This window comes from Brienomyrus brachyistius, chromosome 7, assembly GCF_023856365.1.
Source record: "Brienomyrus brachyistius isolate T26 chromosome 7, BBRACH_0.4, whole genome shotgun sequence".
Lineage (NCBI taxonomy): Eukaryota > Metazoa > Chordata > Actinopteri > Osteoglossiformes > Mormyridae > Brienomyrus > Brienomyrus brachyistius.
The window spans coordinates 27,176,817-27,195,128 of NC_064539.1; the positions used below are offsets into that span (position 1 = coordinate 27,176,817).

The window sequence follows — 18,312 nt, forward strand, 5'->3', positions numbered from 1 at the left end:
GTGCTTTTATAGGACTGTCAGTGTCGTAGGTTTGTTTACGCCAGCAACCCCACAAACGGGTGACTAATGCATTGCACTATGACGTCACAAAGTGACATAAATTTTTCTGCTCCATTACAATCTTATGGATCTACTCACACACCGCAGTTTTACAATCTCTGACCTGCACGGTTTTCCTGTGAAGTCTGTAAAAATTTCCATGGAATACATTTAAACGTCAGATGGCTGTGATCACATGACGGTGGCTGTAGGCTCAATTTCTGCTCCCAGCTTCCCTTTGTCTTGCAGTTTCAGTTTCCCAATTTTGACGTGATTTAAAGGTGGACATTTTCAGGTGTAGATTTCCATCCACATAATGTTTTTGTGATGCGATAAGTTCCATCAAAGATCAAATAGAGTAAATGCAGTAATAACAACAAATAAAGTGATGTTGTTCATAAGGACATGCCTCTAATCGTCCTTCTCTTTGCAAAGACTGTGCTGTGCTGTTTCAATTTTCGGGCACTCGGACTCAAAATATGATATTCCCCGGTCTCTGGGGTACTAGGCTTGGGCGATATCTATTTTTTCCAGCCGCCATTTCGGACTAATAGACATCCGGTATATGACAGTATTTAGAAAGCAAAACAAAAAAGAAATCCTGAGTCATGTAGGCTACTTTAAGCTCCGGAATCAGAGATAGCCTAAACGCGCCGATCAGCGTGCAAGCTGAGAAATAGGGAATCAGGAGACAACGCAGTTACAGTACTGAATCTAACAACAATAGCCTGAATACAGACACCCAAGAACTTGGGCAATATCACTGCAAAAAACATATTAAATATTAGTCCTATGTAGGAATGGTCATCATAAGCAAATTATTTCTTTTCTACTTCCAAATAAATCGTCTGTTGGCCAAGTTCCCTCTTATAATAAGGTCATTTTAGATTTGTATTCTGTATTTTCCATCAGTTTAAAAAAAATAAACATCTGCAACTTTTATGTTCACAAATATTCTCATTGTAGAACGAACATTAAACAAACGGAATGACCTCTGATGGTGCATGGCGCATTCCTGACTGTCCTGTATGGTTCTACAGCATTATACTGTTATTTGTGCTGTGAGCAGCAGTCTCACCTTTTTTCTGCAGCAGGTCGATGGAGATGGACTCTGAGGCGGCGTCAGGCGATAGACAGAACTCCTCTGGGGGCTTCTCCGTCAGCGAGAAGTAGTCGGGGAAGAAGTCGCCGTAATAGTGATGCTTCATAGACTGGCCTAAGGGTACATACACAGAGCATAAGACACTTGCACGCACACATTCACAGACTAATACTTCAGTGGAATATATAGCACGGTAATGTCGATGGGCACCACAAATATTTTATTATGGTTAAAACAACAAGGAGACAGTTAAAACTGGTGACTACAATGTGCCAACAATGACAAACCTACAGTAGTTTTCTGGATTTCCTTATTAATTAGGATTAATTAGATTGTTTAGTTGAAGTATTAAAGGACCATTCTGACCGTAACTTCTTTTATAATAAATTCTAAAATTATTCTTTCAAAGCAAAGCTACACACACACACACACACACACACACACACACACACACACACACACACACACACACACACACACACACACAAGCCAAATACACTGTGGCCACACAAAGAAGACAGAAATGTTTCCCTGCCCCCCCCACAGGCTGACAGTCAGCACCATTAGATCGGGCTTGAGCGTGGCTAGATGCCGTTGGAAAATCAAACACGTTGCGGCGAGGGAGGCTGCCGCGGCCCCGCCGGGCATCTAGGCTGCCGGACAGGGTGGGGCCAGCCCGCTCCCCCCCCAAGGGGTTTTTACGACGGTACTCCCTCCACTTCAGGGCCTGTGGGGACAGATGGTGGGCTGGCGTGGAAAGGACCGTGAGGAGAAGCGGGAACCACATTGTGGCAATGGTAGACAGAGAGGGCGGGGAAGGAATATACCCCATCAGGGGGTACGAACAGAAGGAGGGACACAGGACAAGGCAAGGAAAGCCGACAGAGAGACGGGTTAGAAGACAGCAGAAAGGGACAAGTATTTTATATAGATAATATAGATATGCACCGATAAAACTCACCTTTCAATTTAATATACAATTCTCAAATTGTGAATACCTCGAAATTATTACCTATCGTTTCAAAACATGCTCAATAAAATTTATACAGTTGAGTTGACACACAGTGGAACCTCGGTTCTTCAACTTAATCCGTTAAAGACTCGAAAACTAAATCAACTAGGTTGAAAACTAAATAAATTTTTCCCATAAGAAGTAATGTTAATTGGATTAATTCATTCCAGACCCTTAAATGATTGCCTGTTTAAACTTGTATAAATACATACCTAATGTTAAAACCATAGATAAAAACTTTTAATTAAACCAATAATTACTTGAAATAAATGAAAAAATGATGTTGCCATTCCACACTCTGTAGCGGGATCAGAGACGCGGGCACCTCTATCATCATTTCCTTTTAAGCTCCATTGTGGTTCTCACAACTTTTCCTTTTTGGCATGATGCTATCACTAACCTTCTTAGGATCCATGATGGCTTATTTAAAAACAAAATAAGTCCAACAAAAGCAACTAGAATATTGTAATGTAAAATATGAAAATTCGTATTGCCATCAATTTGAATAATGGGAAAATTGTAATATAGCTTATACTAGGGTTGCATGATATCGTACCGTAATTATTTGAAATATATTGCATAAACAAAAACGGAGATAAAATTTACCCAAAATTAACTAGAACTTGTGTCAACAGTCAAAAAATTATACTAAGATTACAGGGCTTTAGATTATGGGCATAAAATTTCTTCAGATGCTGGCTTTTCGGTACTATACTTGGGTAATTTCTTACGCTCACAAAGCGTACTGTGACTCCAAAAGCTAGTAATCATATAAATTTGGCAAATTTGTTTAATAAACGTTTCAGACTTTAAACTGCAAAAAGTACCGCCACACCACCGATGTCTATCATTGCAATATGTATTCAGTAAAATTTGTATTTAGGGCAAATGGCCCAGCCTTAGTCAAACCCATTCCCTGGAATGAACAGCAAGGCAGTCAGAGAGAAAAAAAACTATCAATAAAATGTGCTATTGCCCTTTTGTAGTATTATGCCCTACGACACAAAAATGTATTAAAATTAGATTTCATTTTGCTGTCCATTCAATTTGTTGCCGTTTTCCACCTTCTGAATCTGTTTAAGATCGATTCTAAGAAATTTTTGAAGCAAAAAATGGAGCATTGAAGCAAAGAAATAATGACTTGAATTATATTGAGCAAATTACCAGCATCGTTTGATATTAAATAGCTGTGATGAATTATTTTGCGTATCGCCCAGCCCGAAGAATACAAAAACAATCACATGCATCTGATCGTGCAATCAGGCTTTTAAAAGCCTACCGTTAGGCAGCCGGGGTCCAGCACAGTTGGCCAATGAGACATCCCTGCTTCCACACCGATGGACAGGCTCTGGGTGTGCCTGGGACCCCAGAGCAGGGCTCTGCAGTGTGGGCAGTGAAGGAAGGTGCAGGCAGTGATTCGTCGCTGCAGACAAGTCCGACGGGGGCGGAGGTGGAGTGGAAGGCAGAGACACCTTGACTCGGGGTTCTGGTGGAGCAGAGCCATGGGTATCATGGAGACTGTAGATGTGGCCAGGGGAAGAGCGAGACAGGGGCAGCAGACCAGCTGACAAGGGACAGGAGAGGCTGCGGGGGGGCCGCTGTGGACTACTGGGGCTGCAGGTGGAGCAGGAACCGGAGCTGGGAGCTCCCTGCTGCCGCACGGGTGAGTGGCTGCCCAGCGGGGATGGGCGGGCCGCATCAGGGGCCCTCCTCCCGTACACATGGCTGACGTAGTCGCCCAGCAGGGGGCGCAGTGGCTTGACCTGTGGCTTCCCCAGCTGCTGCTGTAGTGTGAAGGGCTGGATAGGCAGCGTGGTAGGGCGTTGGTCTTTACTGTAGCGTATGACATCTGAGGAGCCCCCTGAGCAGGTTAGCAGAGCAAGCCGTCATTATACGAAATGGCATTTCAGTTACGTCACTTTGAAGGTACAAAGGCCGAGGGAATTCCTCATATGTATCATTTCTCATATCTAAAAATGTATAACCACAACTTAATTAATAAATCTTTAAAAGGTTATCCCTAATACATCATTTTATACATAAAAAATACACATGTAAGGGTTAATGCAATCCAAGCCATGCAATATACATTTTTAAACATATGACTGTGGAGCAAAGAGATACAAATGTGTGTGTGTGTGTGTGTGTGTGTGTGTGTGTGTGTGTGTGTGTGTGTGTGTATATATTCAGCCACTGTTTTACTAATTAACCTTTATGTACCTCCAGGTTAGCACAACATATTTAGCTTTTTTACCTATTATTAAAACCGGACTTGATTAGGCAGGTTAAACAGAACTGTAAAGTATAACATTATGTGGACTACAAGTGCATTAATCAGTAACATTGCTTTAAAATTATAATTGCATATTGAATTACTGCTGTTTGTCGCCTTGTCGGCACTACATGTACGTTTATGTAAAATTAATCAACACAATTCAGATTCGACAATTAGGCAGTGCTCTGGTATAAAAATAAAAATAAACAATTATTTATAAAAGTCCAAAGAAGATACAGCTCACAGAAGCTCCCAGCACTGGGAGAGCCGGCGTGAACATAAATCAGGATCCGTGTTAAGGGCCCAGCAGACACTCGTACGCTTTCGGTTTCATTTAAATAGATGGACACTTTAACTTATTAAATGGTGTAACAGTAAGGTATGGCAGGGTCTGTACAAACGTAATCAGCGCGAGTGAATGCAGAACAAGCCTGAAGCCAAAGATCGCATTTCTTCATGACTGCGGAGAAGTCGAGCTGATGACTCAGTTTACTGATCTCCCTGAAATGGCTTTGAGCCCAGCTGCAATATCAGTGACACAGCTAATACCAGCTCCTGATTCAGCAGCCATTATCATGGCTCTTATACATACATTTTCATTCCTCAATAGTCCTCCTCCCCATTAAAAATCCCTTATCTAGGTCCCTAACAAACATTTACAAACTAAGTAAACATCCTATTCACAGCTGGTACTTTTGTCCCTCATTCCCCCCCAAAAGAATGACAAAAAAATCAAATTATTTATCCTGTGACAAGATGCTTAAATGGGGAATCTAAATGATGAAAATACAGACACAAACAAGTCTGGGTGGTCTGAAGCTCAGGTGTACACAGGACCTTAGCTCACGTGTTTACACTGCATTCTTTGCAAAACTGGATATTCCCCAGTTTGGTCGATACCCTTCTTTGCCATGTCCTTGACCTGTGTGTCCGTCCAGTAATTCTGAAGGGAAATTCATCCAGATACCAGCACCAATACCATTTCAGGATTTACACCACAGGTCTGCAGAATTGAAGCATAGGGGGGCGTACTACTCTTATTTTTCATTGCCATACCAGAGAGAGAGACTAAAATTCAAGCCCACTGATGAAGTGATGGCAAATGGAAACACAACTGTAAATGAGAGTGGTATTGTCCATTGACACCAATGACAGGAGACGGAGGTGATGCTTCTCCTCACCTTCAGCCGTGGCCCGAGCCTCACTGCTGCTCCAGTCCACGTCGCTCAGCTGGCAGCGTGTCTGAAGCGCCGTATCATGGCCAGTCTGGCTGCAGCAGTAGCTGAATGGCAGCGGAGGCAGGCTCCGGCTCTTTCCCAGCTGGGGCAGCTCTGGGATTGGGGAGAACTCCTGAGAGGACTGGGAATTAGTGGAGGAGGCCTCGGTGCTGGATTTCAGGAAGGGGGAGCTGCCGCTGGTCGCGGCCCCGCTCCTCCTTTTGCTGCGGGCTATTTCGGCAAAGGAAGTGACACGAGGAGGTACCGGAGGTGAGGTTGGCAAGGCTCCCTCACTGAGGCGGACAGGGCAGCTCAGCATGCGCTCCAGGGAGGCGAGGCTGGTACCGGACGCCCGCGTCAGATCCAGGTCCTGGTCATAGCTGCGAGAGCGGGGACGGCCCACACGGCCAGCTAGCGGGGGGGACACGTTGACATACACCTGGCCTTCTATCGTGGCCTCTTCCGGCTGCTTGGTCTCGTCCGGGTCGTCCTCACACTGGCAAACAACCACAATCAATGGGCGAACAGGAAAGTCTCATTTTAACCAATCAGCACATTGGGACAATTAGCAATTACAGCTGTTATGTTAGCTGCAAACAGAGACCTGAGACCTGGGACGTAACTTTCTTTGGAGGGCCATATGCAAGCTTCACAAATGTAAGCAGGGGCCACGTTTAATCATTATTTTAATGCCCCTACAAAAAGAGACATTAGATTTTACTTTTTTTTTTATTTTGAAATTACATTCACAAATCATGAACTTGACTTCTACATTAATTATTTAATCAAAGAAATCTGTGGGCAAAAATCTGTACATCTCCACCAATCTGAACACATCTGAATATGCACACGCACACACAGTATTTATCAATTAAAAATGGAATACAAATAACATAAAGCAGAGAAAAATACCCAATGTTTGTGCAAAAGGCCTCCTACTAACATTTAATTTGGACTAAATTAAAAATTTTAAATAACGTTTGCTGAACGTTCCCAATGGCTAATCTTATAATCGCTTACAAACCAATTAAAATATTTTTCAAACCAACAAAGTATGAAAGTCCTCAGAATCTAAGATACACCAAATCAATGGAATGTGATTTAAGCTTTAGGAACTTATCTGTTAGTAAGTCTGCTAATGGGACAGCTTTCTGCAGAATAACAGGCACATCTGCGACATTATTCACAATAATTAATGACAACATTAATTATACTTTTTTTGGATATGAGAAATAATATATATATGAGGAATTCCCTCTGGATTTACACCTGCAATGTTATCTAGGTATCTGACATAAGGACATAAGTTTGGTTTCAGCGCTGTTAGTGATCAAATCAGTCCTGAACCCTCCACCCCCTAAACACAAACCATGCTCCTACAATATTGGTAGGGACACCTCCCTACTATCCACACCCAAATCTTCGCACTAGTGACAATCATATATCTGACCTTCATGTATGATTTCACACCCCTTCCGTTCCCTCATGTACCTGGGACTGGGGTTCCTCCACTCCCTGCCCGTCCTCTGCAGGCTGCCGGAACAGGTAATACTCTGTGGGCTGTGCAGGACTGGCCCGGCCGGGATCCTCGGAGCAGCTGGCGATGGAGGAAGCAGCGGGACTAGGCGAGGACTGAGACGACAGGTCGCAGGTCACCAGCTTGTAGTAGTTCTGTGTAGCCAAGACCAACCGCGCCCGGCTCTGCAGGCACGAGGTCAGGTCACAGGCCTCAGAGGTAGGGGCCTCACATGGCGGGTGATATGAGTTGCAATTGGCATCTAGGGCAGGTGGGGGGGAAGGGCAGCCACAGGGAGCGGGGTTGCTGCCTTGGGGTTCGGCTGGCGAAGCGTGCAGATCCAGATAGAAAGCCCCACTGGGCTCGGAAGTCGAGCTGCCGCAGGAGTGTTCTGCTGAGGCGTTCAGGTTCAGCGGCTTGGCGGGAACCGCGTTATTCATGCGGTTATACATGGCGCTGAAGCTCACTAGTACGCCGTCCGAGCTGTTGCAGGATGAGTCGCTGGCGTAACTGGGCTGGTTCTCCGAGATCAGCGCGGATACACTGCCGCCACCGCTACAGCAGCAGCAGCGCTGGGGGGGCACTGTGCGTTTCACAAAATCTTCCTCCTCTTCCTCCTCACCCCATTCCTGTTCGCCGCAGTCCATGGACAGCGTGGAGCCGCTGCTGCCATGCCGGCGTTGGCAGTCCAGGCCAAAGAGGTTAAGGCTGTCCAGGCGGGAGGTGGCCTTCATTGGGCCCAGGTGGCCCATGTCTGAGGGCCATGTGCCAGCCGAGAGAGGCGCCCGTGCGTAGCCCGGCCCATGCAGCCGGAAAGGCAGTGGCTCCATGCCATTGTCCAGGCCGTCGCTGGAACTGTTATGTAGATGGAAAGAGCAGTCTTCCAGGTAGCCGCTCAGGTCGTCCCCATCATCATCTTCTGCATCTTCCTCATCCTCAGCATCGAGGAGAAAGGGATTGTGTCGCAGCGGATTGCCCTTACCTCGGTGGTGGGGGCGAGGCCGGGGAAACTCCTCAGAAGCATTGGAGGTGAAGGAGGAAGAGTCACTGACAACGCTCCCGCCGCCACCACCGCCGCTCCCCTTACCGCCACCACCGCACCCTCCCGCACAACTGGAGCTACTGCTGCTGGACGTCTGGATGAGGCTGCTGTACACCAGTGCTTCCCGGTGGAGCACATCCCGCTCGGGAAGTGAGGTGGTGCGGGTGAGACCCAGATGCTCGGGGGAGCCAAAAGGGTTAGTGTTCCCACCTGGACTGCAGCACTGGCGCCCCTGGACCTGGCAGTGCACCAGGGGGAGGTGATGCACGATAAGTGTCTCCCCCGATAGCTTGGGGGGGCTGTCCATTGTCTATCCTGGGACTAGGTTCAGTGTACTCAGGTAGTCAAAATGAATATGCTGATCCAAGACAGACTTTAGTTTAGACGGCCAACACCAGGACCTGGACTACGAGGCCCCGGAGAAAACAGACAGCAGAAAATAGTGCTTATAGTAGAATCACCGCATCCCAAGAGAACCATCTGAAAAAGGGAAAGAAAACAACATAATCAAGAAATTTTCAGCCTTTAAAACTAATACTACCACTCCAGCCAACATATATATATACGGTTATAATATACAATAAACATGTGCCCATTTTATGTTTGACACTATTTGTGAAAATGGAGATGTCAAATAATTCAAAAATCACAATGGATTTGCAAACATTTCTCTAGTCTAGTGACACCCATCTTATAACGGCCTCACCTCCAAGCACCCAGTTTCGAAGAGAATCTAAAAATAACAAGTCTTTCTTTGTTAAAGACCAAGAGAAGGTCGCCTGAATAGGCACAGAATAAAAAATGAATTCCACTAATTTGCACGGCAATGGTGTCAAGGTTCACCGTTTTTTCTGAACATAAACAAGATATGTGACTCCATCCATCCATCCATCCATTTTCCAAAGCACTTATCCTACTGGGTCGCGGGGGGTCCGGAGCCTATCCCGGAAGCAATGGGCACGAGGCAGGGAACAACCCAGGATGGGGGGCCAGCCCATCGCAGGGCACACTCACACACCATTCACTCTCACACGCACACCTATGGGCAATTTAGCAACTCCAATTAGCCTCAGCATATTTTTGGACTGTGGGAGGAAACAGGAGTACCCGGAGGAAACCCCACAACGACATGGGGAGAACATGCAAACTCCGCACACATGTGACCCAGGCGGAAACTCGAACCCGGGTCCTGGAGTTGTGAGGCGACAGTGCTAACCACTGCACCACCATGCCGCCATGTGACTCAGTCTTCCTTATTGTTGCAGTGCTGTCTTGAGTAAATGTAAAAGGACATTTTGGCTTTTTTTTTTTACTTAACTTTTAAAACCAGGTATTTTGTACTTGAATAGTATTTTACTGAATGACCTTTACTTGAGTAATATTTTGGTGTGGTGTCTGTGCTTATAGCCAGACCTTTCGACGTCGATGGCATAATGCCGTTTCATTCATTCTTTGACCTAATGACCTTCTCTCCTAGTTTTAAGGTTCTTGGTGATTTAATGACTGAACAAAACAAACACAGGTTCTGTGGGAGATGAGAATTGGGCATTTCTACTAATCATTTTCAGCAGTAATGGGAGGATAAGACCTGAGCTCAGGGCAGGAATGGTAACATGGAACAGACAGCAAGGGGACCTTTTAATGAGGTACCTGAGTGACCAGAACTGCTCCACTTACTGCAAAAGTTACTACTGAACTCATCTTCATGATTCTAGAGTTTGTCTTTCTGTTTTATTGCATTAAATCAGAATAATAAAATTATAGCACAAAAGATCCACCATCGTCTGTTGACCACCTCGTCCAGTAATAACGTCCAAGATGTGGGTCAGTAATTCATAAAAGGCAACATAAGCTCACCATCTGATTCCAGGTGTGACGATGATGTATTTACCGTAAATGAATGAATCCTATAGAAGCAAAGAGCTGTCGGTAAGAACTACAACATGGGTAGCATGGTGAGTAGCCTGATGCTGAATTACGGCAGGGCAATATTGACCAAAAATCATATCTCCCTATTTTTAGGCGGAATATCGATACATAATATATACACTGATGAGCAAAAACCTTTGTAACCACCCTGATCTGCAGCAAACAATGTTTTTTGTGGGAATCTGTACAGCATCATAACTGAAACTCTTGCACTGTATGCATCCGGGAAAAAATACTATAGCCCTTGATTCATCTTTGCTTATACTATCCCGCTGTTTGGGTATTAAAATAGCACATGAGTTCACACAACCAAGGAAATAAGAATGCAGCATGACTTTAAAATTAACACTAATGCATTAACTTTGATAGCCTTCATTTCAATATAATAAAAGTATATCAATATAAACAGTATTGTCTCATCCTATACTGTATGCCATTTGATCGTATAGCGATATACCGTAAAAACTCAATAACCCTGCAATCCAAGTTTGAATCACACCTCCTTCCTGCCTGTGTGGAATCTGCATGTTTTCCCTGTGTAACATGTGCTTCTTCCTCCAGTCCAAAGACACGTGGTTCAGCTAAACCGTATCTCTAAGCTGGCCCTAACGTGAGTCCCATCCAGGCTGTGCCTTCTGCTGCCCCATGACCCTGCACAGAATAAGCAGATAGAAGATGGACGAAAGAGGTAAGATCATTCGCAGGGGTGGCTGGATGCAGAACTCAGACACACGGCTTTGAAAGGTTTGACTAGAAGAATACTACTGCAATGTTACTGCACCATATTTCAGAAATTTAGTCTGAAGGTCTAGAAACAACAACTATACATGCAGGATGATCTCATGCAATAAAGAATGCTTAATAATGTAGATATCACTTACAAAAGGCAACCACCCCTTCTACAGGAGAAAACTATAGGGAGCATACTATAACTACACCAAGCAAAACTTGTTTTTGCCCACACATTACAGACAAAACAAACAAACCACAATATCCAGACAGAAAAAGCTCCTCCCTGTCTAATGGTACTGTGAACTTGCCAAGAAACATGATGCAATACGCTTTAACCCACGCAGCTGGGACTTAGATAAGGAGCCGCACCATACAGTCACACTGCAGTGAATCCTAACACAAGCCACCGCTAATTTAGGCTTTTTGACATGGATACATGAAAGGGTCCATCAATCAGGCGATACCCCTGGAGTTCGCTGACACGTGCATCCTCCAGCATAGAAACAGCGCAGGTGCTCAGGAAACACTAACCATCTTCACACAAGGGCATCACCCCTTGACGCCCACAACAGTATTCAGTTCAAAATCTAATTCTAGGCACTGTAAAACAGATTCTCACATTTCAGTGCCAGCTTTTCACGGCTGACCTATACTGTGAAAATAACATCCCTTCCATGAATCCAGAGGCACCTCCCTCCACCAGCCTGTTAAAAAGCTCACAAAGCCAGGGGCGTCTGGGGGAGGGGGGAGCGGTGCGTAGGAGAAGGAACAACGAAGCTGTCACCCTCCCCCTCTAACACAGGACCCCATCGTCTCGGCCCACTGTTAGCGAGAACCCTCTTTGTCCGGAGCACTCCAGGTGAGCTGAGGCACGATTCTACAGCTGCACGAAGTCTGTGCCTCTGCGTCAGGCCTTTCTAGCTTAGTCAGTCTGCCTCTGCACAGCAGCCGGAGCACTGCAGAGGAAATGCGCATTCTGCTGCACGGCGGCCTGGATTGCAGACATGTGTCCGCCCGCACGCACAAACACACGCTCCGGCACACATACCAGGGCGATCGAGATGCTCTCCTCTCACTGTCCAAACAGCCTCGCTGCTTTCTTTATTCCTGCGGACGAGGAGCTGGGCCGCTCCCACAAGCCCGTGGCTCTATAGCAACAGCATCACTGCTCGCACTGAGCATGCCCGGTGATTCGGAACATGCCAACAGATCAGAAAAGGGGGGGAGGGGGTGCTTTCCCTATCAGCATAAGAGCTGAAAAAAGGAAGCCAGACAGAGACACAGATGGGGAGACTGCATAGGTTGGAAATGAAATACAACAGTAGTGGAGGAGGATAAATTATTAATATAATTATGTAATGATGTACATAAACATATATACATAATTACAGGGAACATAAAGCAAAACACCTTCAGTTTCAGTAAAAAGGGTTGCCATGTTCATATGGTCTTGAGCATCAGGATTAAACATTATATATACATATACCACACCAGCAAAAATATGAGTACCTCTGCTTGAAATCTATATTTGAAATAATTAACAATCATTTTAACTCTAAACATTTGTCTATTGACAGTGAATCTTTTTAATTCCTGTTGTTTTTTTTAGTCCACAAAATGTGAAGCATTGGGTCCAACTGTCATGTTTTTACAAGGTGCAGAGACTGTGAACGTGGTTTTTCTACACGTGCTATGGATGTGGCAGCGATATGGTCTGGGGCTGCATTGCCGGTGATGATTTGCTGGTAAACCAAATCCAGGGCATTTGAAGAATGACCTGCTGTTCCATCAGGATTACAGCTGTAGCCTCAGAAAGATAATGACCAATAGCACATCTCAAGAACTAGGCGAGAACTATCTGGTGAACAAGTAATGTTATGGACAACTCAAGCTAATGACCTGGATAACTCAGTCTCCAAACTTATGCAGAACAAATAGGAGGATCAGGAATCAAAGCATCACAAAAACCCACTACAAATGGGAAGACATGCCAGACGATTTCCTTTGGAGACTCATGAAGTAAATGCTTTGTGCTGGTAAAGGCAAATTGGGCAATTTTGAAGAATCCAAAAATTAGAGATCATTTCCCACATCTCCCATACTGTGTGCTATTTAATTTTTAAGTATTTGCAAGTATTTGTGGAGGACACTTTGAGCTAAGACAGGACTTGTAAAACTACTATTTTAATAAAAAAAAAAAAAAAAACCTGCTGGATGTCACTTAAGCACTGAATTCATGCTGTGTGCTGAGTGGTCAGTGTCTTATAATCATGCACTCATGCAATCAGGTGCCTCTAATATTAATGTGAAACAACTGGATAAATCTTTCAATCAAGGAAACAAACCTATCAACCTGAAATAGCTCAAAGTGTCCTTCCAGACATGGGTTATCAGATCACCCTACTGCTACTCTTTGTACACACTACACTAAACTACATTATGTCACACTACCATTTTCTCAGACTTTCATGGAGCCTAGCTAGAGGGGGAAGGGGGCAGTTCTAGACCAGACATGGAATCCCAAGTGACCCAAACACAGTTGAACTGTTGGAAAGAGACAGTTCAGGACAATACCAATCGGTTCCCTGTTTCACACAGCTGTACTGACACCGGACCATTTAAACAAGTTAATCAAAATGGAAACAGGGGTTAACAAAAAAGTTCCTATTTATTATAATGCCTTTCATGGAAATTGTTACCTACAGAATTGGCAACTCATCAGAGCAGATCTGCTCCAGAAATCCTTTTCCTAGCCTTTTAAAAAATAATGGCCACTTCTCTTAAGAAATACACAAACGTAGACTAAAAGTGACACTCTTAAATGTGGGAATACCTTCTATATGACATGGCAGCCCCGAGGGCTGATGGGAAGGCTTCTTTTAAACTGCATAAGCCCAGCACAGCAAGGTAATCAGCTAGACGGCCCTGTTTACCTCCAGCGCACAGTAAGCAGCCAATTATCCTAATCTCTCGCCTGACTTATTTGGATCTGCATATAACATGTCCTCTGCACCAAGTACAGCTTGAGTCCTGCATCAATGTACACATAAAGTCTGCTGTCATGTAACTGGTTAGAAAAAAAGGCAAAAAATAATAATAAAAATAAAAAATTGAAAAAAGGCTTGTATTTTAGGAAATAAAACCAGTTTCCATAAATAGTTTTGGAACAAAACACTAAAAAGAAAATCGAGCTCCTGAAAAAAAAAATCCTTAATTTTCTCGTTTGTGCATATCGCTGATGTATACCTTTTGAAAAGACATAGTTTCTTAGTTCTTACATATTAAAATCTACAAAGATGGCAAGACTCTCTCATATTTCATGAAGATTTATAATGAAATTAAACAAAATCCCAGATCCATAGAAACTGTTGCAATTGCTGACTCAAAGTGGATTACAACTAGTGCTGTGAGAAATGTCAACCAGGCCATCAAAGGTGAGGACCAGTCATTATAAAATCTACTTCAAATCAGCATGTATATACAATCACCCCCCTTTGGTTGTTATAAAGAGACTTTGCCTGGAACTAGATCTTCACCACCACAGCCCCATACATACACAAATCAAGAAATGAAATAGCCTGATTCTCCTATGCACCCATATGTAAACTGGTAAACAAAATGCAGTACGATGCAGCATCATAATACAAGCAAAGGTGCTGATGCTATGTCCTGTTCCAGAACACGCACACAGAGAAGCTGCTAGGCAGTAACTGTCACGACTAGTATAAACTTGGCCAAGCAACAGAAATAGCACCAGCAACTTGTATAATGTAGCTAGCATAATGTTCTTATTATAAGTCAGCTGCAAACTGGATGATATATTTTGTAATAACAAGCATATGAAGCATTTATACTGCAACATGGCAAAAAATATATATCATATATTATCAAATATATAATATAATGCAGACCTAGAGTTAAATGTGAATAAATATTTTAAAGCCTGGCCCCATGAGAGATAAAAGTCTGAGAGATAAAAGTCGGTTTCTGGCATTATTGTAACAGAGACTCTCGTTACTTACTGCTTCCAATATACAATGGCATGTCTGAGGGAATTCTTGTATTGTTAATAATAGCGGTAGCCATGATGACTTAGCACAGATTGGACCAATTCCGTTAGTTAAAGGAGTTCAAAATACTGTTTTTTTTTTAAAAACATGTAAATGAAACACCATTATATAAATGAACACCTGTTACTGTATTTACCCCTTGTCAAGGTCACAGGAAGGCCTGATGCGAGTATTGGGTATCAGTACATCCCTGGGGGCAACTCTAGTGGCAGGCCCAAGGCGATATTATGTCAGGGGAGCCAGAATCTCTAGCTATGCCCCTGCCCACTGCAGAAAAATAACTAGAAAGGGGGGCTATTGGAGCGACAGTACAATTCCTTGGACAGTCTCATCAACCGCTCTTCCCATCTAATCCCTACTCCTCGCACACTGATCAACCTGTACAATTTATAGAAGTACTGGATGGATCAGCCAGAAATGTGAAAGCCATTCCTAGTTGAGATATGTATTTCTTTGTGTATAGCTTAATGTCCATGTCTTAAAATGTCATTTATATTATTCATACAGTATGTTTAAGTATTTATATTCTATTTATTTCACCTTTACTCATTAACCACAAAAAAAGTGTAAGGTTTTATATTATTACCTACCAGTACTTAAAATATGCCTGTTGTACGACAGCTACAGATACAGTATCCATAATCTAAAGAGGTTAGGGCTTTTGAAGGACAAACTGTCTCTTACACATTGGACATGGTAACTTACCAACTGCACAAGCTCTGAGAAGGGAATTCAGATTCAGGAATTAATGTTACTGTTTCCTTTTGTATCTGTCAGAATGGGCTATTCCCCATTCTTTGTTGAGCCTGAATTACAGTAGGTAAGTAGGGTTATGACCCAGTTTCGAATGGTTGTAGTTATCTCAGTAATCTACCTTTAGACATAACCAGAAAACCAAATATTTGTCTTCTTTTGCATTTCTTCTGCTTTTACAAACAATATAGGCTGCATTCAACTGATTATCGGGCCCATATTTACAAATGGAAAAGGTATAAATTTAGCTGTTTTATTTGAAGGTTCATGACTGAGGCAACTGTAAACAGTAGTAATAATTCCACCTGCATAATCAACCTTCATCTTGGCTTGACAGAATAACTTCAATTCAACCAACCCACATCACACTTAAATATATTTAATCTGACTAGTTACTGTACTCAGTTAATGCAGGCAACAACATGCTGGTTCATAACAGAGACCTGATCAATGAAAGAGAGCAGCGTTCCAGTAATAGCTGTTTATCAGTATGCGAAGGTCTTCAGTTCTCAATGGATGAAATGAAGAACACTGACTTCAAGGGCTTTGGGGCACGTTGCCTCGTAACAGCCGCTGTGGGATACCGTACACTCTGCTGCTTCAGTGCAGACAATTTCCATCAACTTTACAATGGTCTCCTTGTTTAATAAAAAGCTGGGACAGTTGCTTATCAGTGTGTACTAGAATGAGAATGAGTCTAAGAAAAAAATTGTGAAAAGTGTCCATGGAGTTGTTCATGACTGACAAAGCTGGAATCACAGACACGGATGCAGCTGGGTCGTCATAACAGTGGCGTACGTTCCCACTCCCAGCTTTCTGCCCTGCGATCTAAGAGCGGTGGAATGGTCTGGAGTCTGAGTCAGCATTCCACCACCATGAACGAGTCCTTTGTATACAGCACTGGAAAAATCCAAGTGTAATGGACTACATCCAGTCTACATCTAACGTACCGAGGAGCAAAGAAGTATAAAGAACTGCTGATAGGCAAACTGTAAAACATTACCAACTATTTGAAAGAAATTGACTGAAGCTACTAGGGATAGGAATAAACACTCGAGTACCAAAAAGTGCAAATCGCATACTCAAAAGTCTACTCGAGTACTCAACCGTGAAAGCAGAAATATATTAGAATATTTGTGCATTGGAATTCAAATCCCTTTTAATACACTCAAAAAAAGTAGCCGAAAATAAAGTGTTACATACTACATGCAATACAATTTTGATGGGAAAATCAAAATGCAGTTAAACTGGTGCAGGGTTGTATGTACTCTCTGATTGGGTAAGAAATTTAGGGTAGGTAGCACACTACCAGACCAGCTGCAACGTGGTCACACACTTCAAACAACGTCCAGACAAAACAAAATTAAACAAGTCAGCAAGAACGATCTGTCACATACGTCAAATGATGCCGCTTCCATATTCGTTCTATGTCACACCACAAACCTAGAGGGCGCAGAATGTTTTTGATGCAGCAAACCCACAAACAGAGTGCAAATAAACATACTGTGGCTAGTGTATCAGTCATTTAATAAAGGAGATGACATATCTTTCAAAATGGAAGTTGCTATCTTTATTACAGTAAGTCATTACTGCTTTAGTACCAGTGGCACAGATGAGAAAACCAACAATTTGCACAACAGTTACAGTTACACGCTAATGAAACACACTATACGGCAAACATTACATGGTTATGACATTTACCATTAACATAAATCCATGAATACACATTAATTTACACTATTTACAGATATGCGAGCTGTGGCGCAAAGCATGCCGATAACTGCATAATTAGGCATGCTGACCAACCCCACGGTGTCACATTAATGTCAGCCAATCCTGGACTGTGGGGAGGACCAGAACAAATGAAAAAGTTTGCCAGGGGGACCCGACACAGGTGATGCACCGAAACACTGATCACCGGAATGATTTCCGCTCATACCACGTCATATTGCTGAAACGTTGATTCTGTCAGTTTCAATTGAAGTGTACCACCACCTTAACCACAGTATACATTTCCACAGATCTCTCCCTCTGCAATCATGCCTCAACTGCCCCCTCCCCCAAAGTACTCATCAGTATTTTGGGTACTTGAGCATTAAAAATGATTATATTTCATATCCTTAAAAGCTCTTCTTATGTACTTCCATGAGACACAGCTTCCCTGACTCAGACACCATAAGGATATTTACGCATTGCTAATGTAAGCAAAGGAATCCATCATGACAAAGAGGGTTGGAGATGACCCTCAAGGACTTGACAGCTTTGATTAAGGATCCCAGGATGATGCACAGAACCTGACATTTTTTTCAAGTGCAGACTTGACTCAATTACCCAGGTGTAAAATAAGCTACTGTCATATCTTGGCACAAGTTGTAGTTCAAGTGTCTATCCCATCATTAGCTGCATATACACAATGTTTTCACTATTTTGTCCTTTTTACATTATGTAGTCGTGACTGAAACTGTCATTCTCTTTGCAATGCAAACTACAAAGAATTATGAGTGTGTTAACTTGCTTAAAACTGTGACTTTTTCATTACTATTTCATTAAACTGGGCAATGAACTGAGAATATTAACTGACAGATAAGCAGGAATCAGACGAGGCTTGTTTAAATAAATTATCTG

The 18,312-nt window shown here is 43.2% G+C and overlaps 1 protein-coding gene across 5 annotated transcripts in view; it reads right to left on the reverse strand.

Moving 5' to 3' along the window:
- LOC125745617 (AP-4 complex accessory subunit RUSC2-like) overlaps nucleotides 1-18,312 on the reverse strand; it is a 29,222-nt gene that overhangs the window by 9,125 nt on the left and 1,785 nt on the right. For 3 of the 5 annotated variants that reach the window (XM_049018621.1, XM_049018623.1, XM_049018624.1), the window contains exons 2-6: nucleotides 7,137-8,683; nucleotides 5,610-6,141; nucleotides 3,433-4,014; nucleotides 1,703-1,888; nucleotides 1,118-1,255 (exon numbers count right to left, since the gene is read on the reverse strand). In XM_049018621.1, the coding sequence (XP_048874578.1) occupies nucleotides 1,118-1,255; nucleotides 1,703-1,888; nucleotides 3,433-4,014; nucleotides 5,610-6,141; nucleotides 7,137-8,510 (2,812 nt within the window). In that variant the 5' untranslated portion in view covers nucleotides 8,511-8,683. Of the gene's footprint in view, nucleotides 1-1,117; nucleotides 1,256-1,702; nucleotides 1,889-3,432; nucleotides 4,015-5,609; nucleotides 6,142-7,136; nucleotides 8,684-11,912; nucleotides 12,033-18,312 lie in introns of those variants that run through there. The other 2 variants (XM_049018622.1, XM_049018625.1) reach the window with 2 other exon arrangements.